Source organism: Marmota monax, unplaced genomic scaffold, assembly GCF_021218885.2.
Source record: "Marmota monax isolate L192 unplaced genomic scaffold, Marmota_monax_Labrador192_F-V1.1 WCK01_AAM20220418_F8-fsc02352, whole genome shotgun sequence".
NCBI lineage: Eukaryota > Metazoa > Chordata > Mammalia > Rodentia > Sciuridae > Marmota > Marmota monax.
The window spans coordinates 1-12,236 of NW_026694681.1; the positions used below are offsets into that span (position 1 = coordinate 1).

Here is a 12,236-nt window from a genome sequence, read left to right on the forward strand (position 1 = left end):
GGCCGCCCTCTTCTCCCAGTGCCCCGCCCTCGAGACCGCCCAGTTTAACAGCTCCCGGAGGGCTCCGAATGCAGCGCCTCTGCCGCCAGCCTGATGCTCAGCCCCAGCGTGAGCCCGGCAAGGGCGAAAGCGGCCGCTCTCACCTGGCTTGCGCAGCTCCGGCTTGTGGGTGGGGGCGGGGCGTGGTGTAGATCTGAGCGCGCCTCTCCAAGCGGAAGGGCGGCTGCGCGGCCGCCAGTCCGGCGGCCCGTGCCCCTTTGGGGCCAAACCCCGCTGGTCTTCCGTGGGCCCCGCCTCCTCCGCATTGCCTAGCAACAGAACAAATGCTTGGTTTTATTTAGCGATGGCCACAGTCTGCAGCTTCAGCTTCAGCCCCCATTTTTACCCCCATTAGCCCAGTTCACCCTGAGTCTTTCCCATAGGCCCTTTTTATATATGCAAATCAAAGAAGGCACACTGCCAACAGGTTACATGGGGATGGAGGGGAGCAGGACTCATGCTCATAAGTTAATGTTTATGACCTTGAGTATAAAAGCTGAATCAGAGTGTTTCTGGCCTTGACTTAACATAACATAATTGGTTTCTAGCCCTAGCTGCACATTAGAAACATAACAGCTTGCCGGAAGTCTCAGCTAGGTAACCTAACTACAGCCATTTTGGGGCCTAGCCCAACACTGACCTAAATTAAGTAAAAATTAGAGCTCTTTCAACCCCATTTCTGAGGTTTATAATAGCCCTAAAGGCCTGAGACCACAGGAGCACTAGATGTGAGATTTGGAGATGAGTGATCACCTTCTTACCTATTTCAGATATGAGTGTACCTTGAACTTCTCTGCGTGTCAAATAACAATGACTTCTGTTACTTTCTGTATCATATTATTATTTTTTTTATAGTGCTGAGCATTGAACCCAGGGCTGTGTGCATGTGAGACAAGCACCCTATCAACTAAGCTATATCCCAGCCCCATATTACTAAATTTTGAGCATAGTCACCAGGGTTTCAAAACTAAAAGTTCAAGTTTTATCTTTGCAAGTAGAATGACTGGCAAAAAAAAAAAAAAGGTGTAAAATTTTATTTTACATGAATTGATTAATTATTTTTATACAATCTTATATTTGAAGGGCCTTTATAAGGTCTTTTTAAAGGTCTTAAAGATAATGAAGTGGAGATGTTAAGGATTTCTCCAAAGTCACACAGAACTGGAACCTGGCCTTTCTAACTGACCTCACTCAGTGGTGGAGGTCAGAAGCACTGCATTGCTTCTCTTGCATTTGGCTTACATTAGAAATCTACTACAGGATGCTGGCCACTTCTGGCTTAGCCACTACAGGATGCTGGCCACTTCTGGCTAACACTGCCTACTGCCACTAGAGCTTACAGACAAGTATACAAAGCAAGTGTATAGCACAAGTATAATGCACCTGCTGCCACTAGAGTTTGTGGACAAGTGTATAGGATCAAGAATTCATATTGTGATGAATGATAAGGAAATTGATGGAACTCTTCTAGGATTAACTGTCAATATGGTGCTGTAAGATGTCACTGAGTTTGACATCAGAAGGAAAAAGGATTACTAAATCTGATAAGATTTTGCTTAATGGAAAGAATATAACAATGTTGGTTCCTGAAGGAGAGGGACCTGAAGGATGAATGATTTTCCTTGACTTATACTAGATTCCATTTTGTTTTATAATAGATTTTTTAAAATCTTGAGTATTTTAAAAATATATATTTTTTAAATCTTTTAATGTTTAGGTTCTCTAAGGATAATTTTTCCCATTAAAGGGAAATACTTTCAAGATATATTGTATGACCAAATTTCTAAATTAATCATAATTATCTTGGAAAAAGAAGAAATTAATTCAGTTCCTTTTTTTTGTAGTTGTAGATGGACAGAATGCCTTTATTTTATTTGTTTATTTTTATGTAGTGCTGAGGATAGAACCCAGTGCCTCACACGTGCAAGGCAAGTGCTCTGCCACTGAGCTATAGCCCCAGCCCTGTGAGTTTGGTTTTTTGAAGACTAAAAGGTAAAGCCTTTTTGGTTGGAAAAAAAAAGAAAAAAGAAACCTTCTTCAGAATATCTGTATGGAGAAACTAATAGAGGCGAAGATACTTAGCAAAGGATAAAGCCCTAATGAGGTATTTTGCTACTTTACTATTAGTAAGAAGCCAGATGTACAGTAGCCACAAAATTCCATTGTTATATCAACCATCATAAATTTAAAGTTGCAAGAACTTCCAGAATTTACTCCAAAAATGCATGTTTAAGTATCTCGACAACTTAATATTGGTTTTCTACAATCCAAGAAACGGGAAAGGGTGCTGCTGAAAAATTAGAAGTATGAGAATTTAATTGCTGAATGGCAATGAAAAAAAAATCTACTGAAGAAAGTTTAGAAATAAAATTCATATTGTAACTGAATCCTATTCTAATATTAGGTAGTAAATCATGAACAACACATTTCCCTGTTACTCAAACATATTATTTACATTCAGTCATGGTGTTGCCTAATCCATCCAAGGAAGTTTGCAGGTAAAACTACGTTTATGCTATAATGAAAAACACAGGTACGATAATTAAACCAAATTTCTATTGGACCTTGAAAAATAAGCCTAAGAACTACTAAGAAAAAAGTTCAAGTTTTAAACTTGGGAATATGTCTATGTAAATTGTTCTTCTTCCATAAACATAATTAAAACGTTATATTTCGTTGTATCACCAAATTGTATGATCAGATGGGAAAAGCCTGGGGGAGCACTCAAAGGACCCCAAACTACAATATCATCTAACTTCAATAAATTTCTAACTTTTGTAGGTAGGACTTGCTGTTTTATGTTTAGTTTCTGTCTATGAAATTGCATGCTGGTAGTGATCTTGAACCTTTTTTCTGCAACTCTTAATTCTTCTATCCACTAATAAACATCTTTGGGGTTCTGCTTGTCTTTATCATTAGTTTTATAGTAGCAGGCTAGATGGATTACAAAGCCATTGAAGAAGACCATGATCCTAAAAAGTATGCTGGAGAAAGATGACCATTAACTGACTTAGCCATACAGAGCCTTGGACTCTGTCTCAGTTAATGGCTTAAAAATTATAAATAATAAAAGTTGGACTGGGGTTGTAGCTCAGTGGTAGATCACTTACCTTGCATGTGTGAGGCACTGGGTTTGAATCTCAGCACCACATAAAAATAAAGATATTGCATCCATCTATGACTAAGAAAAAAATTTTAAAATAAATAAATAAATAAATAAAAGCTACTTGGATATATGTGCTTCAGTCTTTAAATGGAGAAATGTATCAGAAGCATACATGAGAGACAAGAAACGTACTCAAGTAGTATAGGTGGAAATGTAAGTTGACACAATCTAAAAGGCAATTTTTAAACATTTACAAGCACACACAGAGATGACTTTTGACTCAGCAATCCCACTTCTAGAGATTTGATCTAAAAAATTGTAAAAATCCCAAAAACTATCCCTCTAGAAATATTCACTAACGCTTTACTTATAACAAAAAACCCATAAACAATTTAAATATCCATTAATAAGCAAACATAAGTAAACACATTGTGTTACTATGCAGGCATTAAGATGATAGGGAAGATGTAAACTAATATGGAAGGATGCCAATATTATAAGAAACAAGATGCAGAATAGTATCACACCAACTGTATAAATTGTGGATGTGTTTTTAAGCATGCAAAGTATATATATAAATATATATATATATATATATATATATATACACACACACACACATATATACATAAAATACAGAAATCTAGAAGTACACTCACCAAATATTAACAGTAGTTATTTCCAGATGACAAGTTTTTTGTGAATGAACATTTTTCTCTATTCTTGAAGTTCTTTTTTTTTTTTTAACAGTGAGCATGTGTGGGAAGCCATCCTGACACGTGACTGGGTGGCTCCCGTTAAGGGTCTGAGGTGTTCTGGCTGTGTCAGAACTTTCCCGCCCTTTCCTGATGAGAGAACCCGTCCGTGTGGGGGTGTGACTGACCACTGACCCCGGGGGCCCAATCACTGACCCTGACCTTCATTGGATGGAATTATCCCCTGAATTTCTTGTTCCCCAATAAAAGGCTACTCCCTGGCGTGTTCACTCTCTCTCTCTCCTGCTAGCCCTGAGTAATCCTTGCTGCCCTGCTGGGCGGTTAGAGGTTGGAGCCAGAGAGGGGAGCCGTCTGGGACCTGGCAATAGAAATAAGGTAACTGAGTCTGTGTGTTTTATCTCTTCTAGCTAACTTTTATGCCAAGAACCTCATTAATGAAACCATTGCGCAGGCCGCCTGGTGGAAGCATGTATTAATTTGTTCTAACCTGTGAAGAGGAATGTGTTTGAAATTTTATTATATTGTATGTTATTTTATAACTGGGAAAAGTATAAATGCACAAGGACAAATTGTTCTCCCTAGATTTATAGCCAAGATATGAAGAGGGATATGAACCTTTAAAAGTCTGCCAAAAGACACAAGCAGACATTTCCCAAAGAGAGTGTACAGATGGCAAATAAGTACATGAAAATATGTTCAATGTTATTAGCCATTGGGGAAACAAAAATTAAAACCACAGTGAGATATCAGAATATCTTATTCTATTTAACCTGTCAGAATAGTTTAACAACAAATGCTGGTGAGGATAAGGAAAATTTGGATTAATCATATATTAGAAATGTGAAATGATACACCCACTCTGGAAAAAAGGCAGTTTATACAAAAACTAAACATGTGCCTACCATGTAAACCAGCAGTTGTACTCCTAGACATTTACCCTAAATAAATGAAAATATATGTTCACACAAAAACCTATACATGAAAGTATATAGCCACTTTGTTCATAAATAGCCAAAGCTGGAAACAGCCCAATTTTTTTCAATGGCTAAATGGTTATATTGTGGTTCCTCCATAATATGAAGTAATAGTAATAGAAAGAAATAAACTACCAATACATGCAACAAATTGCATGATCTCAGGGGAATTGTGTTGCATGAAGCTGTATTATCCCATTTATAAAACATTCTTAAAATGGGATTGGGATATAGCTAAGTGGAAGACTGCTTGTTTAGCATGCATAAAGCCCAGGTTTCAAACCCCAACACTGAAAAAAAATCTTGAAATGGATAACAGATGACTGTTTGCCAAAGGTTAGGTATGAGTAGGGGGTACGTGTAGCTACAAATGGATAGAAGGTTAGGTATGAGCAGAAATGGTAGGTGTGGCTATAATTAAGTAGTAGGAAAGTATCTTGTGTTTATGGTACATTTCTGAATCTTGATTGCAATGGTGGTTACATTAAACTACACACACAGAGAAGTGCTTAAGACTCATGAAATCTGAATAAGCACTACAGATGGTACTGATGTCTCTATTTCCAGGTTTTGATGTTGTATTATAGTTATTTAAGATACTACTATTGAGGAAAACTGGGTAATGGTACATGCGATTTTCTTGTAATTATTTTTACAACTTCCTATGAATCTATAATTATTTTAAAATAATTCTTTAAGGTTCTGCTAATTTAAGGTCAACTAGGAGTTGCCTCAAAAAAAGAAAAAAAACGAAATGAGCTTAAGAGATTCTATGTGATGTTTTAACATTTCTGCCTAGGGTCCTTGGTATATTATTCAAGGAAAGGTATTTGAATGTAGTCCCTTATCAGAATTATTAAAATACCCTTACTATGTGGTCTCCATTAAAATACTTGAAAAGGGAACATAAAATAAGGGATTTTAAGCACTTTCTTCTGCCTCTATCTGAAACAATTGGCCTCTTTTCAGTTAGAGAGCCCAAAATGCTCACATCAATCAATATTTGCTGATCTCAGATTTCTGGTTAGATGGTTGATTTTACAGGACTGACTGACTGTTATTCAGGTTTGTGTCCAAAAAAAAATGTCATCTAATCAGAGAGTTCTTCCCTGACCTGTCAGTCTTCAGCAGTCACACTTGGTCAAATTATTTTAGCAGCACCTGAATCTGGCTTGCATTTTCTCCAACCGAGACTCCTGCATACAATCCAAGATTCCTGAAAACTTGCTTTTCACTTCTAAGGAAAAATGTTTATGTAAATCCACCTGCTAGCATAGGAAGACCACAAGACAGGTGAATTTTGACTAAGTATACTTTGGGATTGTGCAAATCGGGATTCTGAATATATGGCATAAGCCCAAGGGAAACGTTATCGGAAATCATTTCAAAGTGATGTTCTCCAAACCTAAAGTCCCACATAAATCCTTTAGAAGTAAGTTCTACCAAAAATTAGTTTTAGAAAAAAACACAAAAATAAATAAGGCAACAATCCACTATAAGCTGGAGACGGGAGATGCAACAGGAGGACCAGAGTACAATAATTTCAGAACATAAAAAAACTGTCTGAAAGATTTTTAATAATTTAAAATAATTGAAGATATATAAGGTACAAAAACATAAGCACATGAACAAACATTATAAAATAGACAGGTTTTTAAAATACGTGTAGAACTTCTGGAAATTGAACAAGACGAGTAAAGAGACAGGGAATATAGAAACAATCAGAAGATACAAGATATATCAAATAAATGTTATAGTAAAAAGAATAGGGATACTGTCTGAAGAGCTGATAGCTGACAGGTTGTTATAGGACTAGTGACAAATATGACTTCTTAGTTGAGAAGTAAAACAGGTCACGGCCAGTATAAATTCACAGTTAGAAAATGCAGAACACCAAAGGAAAAGAGAAAAAAAATGAAAAGCAACTGAAAAGAAAAAGTGGATAATTTTGTAATAATAATAATAAAATAATTTTAAAGCTACGAGATAGAAAAATAAATTTCTTTATCTAGAATTCAATGTCAAGGTAGATTACCATTTCGGATTAATTACAATATAAAGACAACGTCAGGTAAATGTTAAGAATGTTTATTATCTACAGGACCTTTGTTGAAAAAACTACCAAAGGATAAACTTCAATTGGAAATTGAAAGAGGAAAGGAATAAAAGAAGCAATAGCAATCAAGAAAATAAACATGGGATAAGTGTAAAGAAACCCTCATTGAAAAAGACAGTGAAAAATTTGCTATTATTTTACTTGACTTAAAATCAAGAATGACACACAATTGCTAGATATAGTGGTGCACCTGTAATCCCAGAGGCTTGGGAGGCTAAGACAGGAGGATTGCAAGTTCAAGGCCAGCCTTAGCAATGTAGCGAGGTTCTATGCAACTTATTGCAATGCTGTCTCAAAATAAAAAATAAAAAGGTCTGGAGATGTAGCACAGTGGTTACACCCCTGGGTGTACCAAAAATAACAACAACAAAATACAAGCATTCAAAGTAACATAAGAAAACTCATTAATTGTTCAAGAGAATGACAGAACAATTGATGAATCTCATTTTTAAGCCAAATATATATTTAAAATTTAAGAATAATTTTAAAAATACTTGAAATGTAATCTATCATTTATAGCCAATAAGGGGGGAATGGGATTAAAACAAATGAAGTGATCTAATCTAAAAGGCAGGGAATAGGAAAAAAACACCATGCTTATTCATAATTTAATAATGAAACACCTGAGGTATTGCCTTTAAAGTCAGTAACAAGAGAAAAATGTTTTCTATGTTACCACTATCCAACATTACACAGGCAGTCTTAACAAAGCAATAAGAATTAAAGGCATAACAACTAAAAAAGAAAAAGTCTATTATTTGTAGATAATGCAATCATGTGAAAAATTCTACAAAATATACAGACACACTCATAAAACTACAAATAGAGCTTTTAGAAGTTTCTTCAAGAAAATTTACAAATATCCTATACTGTAGCAACAAACATCTAGAACAAACATGTTCTGATCCCCTAGCAATTCTACTGCAAGTGTCAATCCAAGGAAGCTCTTATATAAATGCACACAAAACTAGAAATAAGGATACTTTCAAAAAAATTGTTAAGAGTAAAAAAAAATAAATTAAGCAAACAAATGAATCAAATTGTCCCTTAGTGAAGTATACTTGCATACTTTGAATAAAATGCCATGTTTAAAATGATGATCTGGGCTGGGGTTGTGGCTCAGCGGTAGAGCGCTCACCTAGCATGAGAGGCCCTGGGTTCGATCCTCGGCACAACATATAAATAAACAAAATAAAGGTATTGTGTCTGACTACAAATAAAAAATAAATATTTAAAAAAATATTTTTAAAAAGTGAATGATCTGTCAAATAAATCTGTATAATGTTGAATGAAAAGGCAAGCTGCAAAAGTTAGTTTTCAGAAGGTATCATTTATGTAAAATTTCCCTAAAATGTTATGTATAAATATGAACATACTAAGAAAAATACAAAACATGCATGGGAATCATGTAGGGAAAGGAAGCTTCTAGCTTCACATATGTAGGCCCTTCTGGATCCAGGACAGCAGGACTTAGCATATCTGCAAAATTTTGTTTTCCTTGAAAAAATACTTGAAGCAAATATGGCAAAATTTTAAGCTTTGGTCTTAAAGATGTCTGTTTTATTTTCCATGTTTAAATTCTTTTATAATTAAAAAAAACAACAACAACAGTTGAAAAGATATCTATTGATCCTACTGACATTTTAACCAAGTTGTTTTTGGCCAAGTTTTCTAATGCCATCATTATAATACCTGGAATGATGGATGGAACTAAGCATTAGATTACAAATGCATGGGAATCATAGGGCCACTTTGAGATTCACCTCCATCCTCTCCATTTTTCTTCCTATTCTACTTCACTTCCTCTTTCTTTTTCCTGCTGGTTTGTGAGAGAAGTCATGATAGATCTCGAAGTTCCATACAAAATAAGAACAATCTAGCAAGAAAAAGAATAAACTATCTCTCCCCTCGCTGTCTTTTAGAATTATGTTTGTATCCAGGTGAGCTACAGGAGGACTAATTTATCTCTCTAGCTGCTGCTCTACCAGCCAAGTTCATCATTCACGCATTAGAGAGCTGAAAACCTTCAGAGACTACAGATTCTAGCAATAAATTAAATCTCTTACTCAGAGACTTGGTTTCTGTTTGATTTTTGAGAAAAATCTAAGATAAAAGCCCTGGAGGGAGGATAAAGATGATGACAAACGACTTATTCCCCAATTTCTCCCAGCTTACTTTAACATTTTATTTTTCTTACGACAAAGAAGAAAGCAGTTCCAAAGGTAGTGCTAGCCCTTCTATCCTTTCTGCATGAGCAGCAACAATAAGAATTCCTTTTCCTTCACCACAAGAACAACAGTAACCAGAATCCACAGTATGCATAACATGGAGCTATTGTCTGATTGGTTTGGCCCTGTGCAGCCCATTTAGGGCAGACTATACAGAAAGTCATGTTTATTGTTCTGAGTTGATGTCTTTCCTTATCTTCTCAGAGGTTTAGCTTAGACTGAGTCTGTCTGTCCCTTGACTTATGTCAGTTAGCATCTCTGTCCCAACCTTCTCTACCTTTTCCTGATTCTGTAAAACAAACAGGTTCATGAAAATCAACAGAGAATAAATCCCCAAGTACTATTAAACTGCCAACCAATATCCATAAGGTGAACTCAACAATAGCCAGACACACACATTTGTCCAAAATTCAGAGTGCTCAAAATTATCTCAATACATAGACACAGATGCATTTATTTCAAGGTGGAATTGACTTTAAATTAAAAAAATTTATCAAAATGATTCATAAGCTGTGTATTTAAAAAATCCATACACTGAAAGTACATTTTTGCTAACTAAGTGGTAGTATAGCCCAAGTGTCTGTTTTCATATAGATAATAACATATATCAACATGAAGGTTCCTCCGACATTAGGTCAAAAAGATGCCTATGGTAGAATATGCCAGAGCTGACCCTTGGAATGGCAACTATGCCAACAGGAAGATCAGGCACTGACTCTTCAGCTCTTTTTACTGTCATATTTTAAACTTGATCTTTAGGATGAAAAACGATCCCTTAAGTCCTTATCTTCTTGAAAAGACAAAAGCAGTGTCTTTGGCAAATCAACATCTTATTCTGAGAGAAGCAGGTAAACAGATTTTTATTTAATTCAAATCGTGATTCCAAATTTCCTAAAATTCCCAAAAGGATGCTGGAGAAACTGTTTTCTGGCACACAACTGGAGCAACCCAACAAAGTAATTCATGACTAAAAGAAACCATACATTATATAAGTTCCCAACACCTCACCAAAGAAAAGTACCTAGTGGAAATGGGCAACTTTATGATTTTTTTTTATTTGGGCCCCAGGGCAAAAATACCATAAAATAACAACATCAGTAAAATTCCTTGCTTATTGAATTCTGAAAAAGGTTACTGAATTTTAAAAAAGAATTTAATTAAAATGCTGCATTCTCTTTCATAGTTAATACATTCAGATCACAATTGAAAATAAATAATTATTCTGTACCCAAATATAAAGTTTAAAGGCCTTCCTATTTTCTGTCTTCCTATTTAAGAAACATTTTACATAATTAGTTTCCAATATTTACCAAAAGTTAACTATCAATCCTAAGATTAAACAACTGTATAAAACAATCTAAGCTCTCAGCATAAAATCTGCTATCATTACAATTTACCATAAATTTAAAAAAATATACATACCTCAACAAATATAAAACATGGGATGATGGAATAACTTTGTTGAGTGTTGTTTCCTACAGCCATTTCTCAGACCATGTAGCAAGACTGCACCGTCTAGAACTGTCCAGACTGAAACAGAAATAGATTTCATGGTGTAAGAGCCATATGTTCAGAAGTCCCTTAGGTACATTCATAAAAATATCAGCAACCCTCTAGATAAGCAGGCTGTGTGCAAACAATGCAAAATAGTGACCTATAGCACAGCGAAGCCAGACTAACAATCATTCCAGTGAAAAGCAAATAAGAGATACCAGGTATAAATAGTCTTAGAGCCAAAATGACCAGGTAGGAGGCCTCTTATGCATAGAGGTATAGCAAATAGAATTCTGGTTTCTAGGCTTTGCTTAGTGCCTTAACCTGGTAGACTGCTGTCACATCATGAAACAGTTTACAACATAAAACATTTGTTATCATCCCCGCTGTGTGTAACTGTCCTGTCTGTGCCTAATCCCTCAGTGTGCAACCTTGTTTCTTAGGCCCTTGCTTCTGTCTTTGGAGCTTTCCATCAGTGCACTAACCTCTGACTTCCTTCCTTCACCATTATTTGCCTTGACTACACAGCCATTAACTGCTTTGGGTTAATACATCACTGATCTGTCTCTCTGGGTTCCCTCTGCCCAGGGTATGATCCAGACACAAAACATTAAATCTATACTATTCTCTCAATTTATAAGAATGAAATAGCTGGACAACAGCAGATAAATGTTAAAATATTTTATTAGAATATCCCCAACCTGCTTCAAACTGAAAATGTTCTTGAATTAGGAATTAGGTTATTTTTGGGTTCTTCTTTTATGAAACTTGCCAGGTAAAATCATTTTTCCTTGACACTTTTTATTCTCTACCCAAAGCCATGATACACGTGTTTTATATATCTGCTCTTGACAGTTATCTTTTACCTATTCAGTTCTCTGTCATTTCTATCAACAGTTCTTCTGAATTGTGATATGAACTACTCATCTACTTGAATGGCCAACTATACTTTTTTTTTAAAGGTCATGAATTAATGTTAATATCTTTATTTCTCTCCTTACTAAGTCTTCCCTTACCCTTCTACAGAATAACATTTCAAAATATGACCTTCTCTTTTTTTATTAGTTGTCAAAACATTACATAGCTCTTGACATATCATGTTTCATACATTTGATTCAAGTGGGTTATGAACTCCAATTTTTCTCCCGTATACAGATTGCAGAATCACATTGGTTACACATCCACGTTTTTACATACTGCCATACTAGTGTCTGTTGTATTCTGCTCTTTCCTATCCTCTACTATCCCCCCTCCCCTTCCCTCCTCTCCCATCTTCTCTCTCTACCCCATCTACTGTACTTCATTTCTCTCCCTTGGTTTCCCCCCCCCTTTCCCTTCACCTCCTTTTATATGTAATTTTGTATAATGATGAGGGTCTCCTTCCATAAACAGGGACGAGAGGTGGGAGGGAAAGGAAGAGAGAAGGGAAATTGCATGACCTTCTCTTTTTGAGATGCCAACATTTTGCTTATGAATTAAAACCTTCTCAAATTTAATATTACATGCTTTATAAGTTCCTTCCAATCACAGTATTTAAATTATCTAACTTTTTAGACAGCTTAT

The 12,236-nt window shown here is 35.6% G+C and overlaps 1 protein-coding gene across 1 annotated transcript; it reads left to right on the forward strand.

Annotated features, from left to right (window-relative positions):
* Positions 1–303: 303 nt before the first annotated feature.
* LOC124078533 (U6 snRNA-associated Sm-like protein LSm5) lies at positions 304–3,665 on the forward strand. The gene is given in 2 exon segments (XM_046423355.2): positions 304–1,556; positions 1,558–3,665. Coding segments are annotated over 2 exon segments (234 nt in total). The 5' UTR covers positions 304–1,416; the 3' UTR covers positions 1,652–3,665.
* Positions 3,666–12,236: the final 8,571 nt, after the last annotated feature.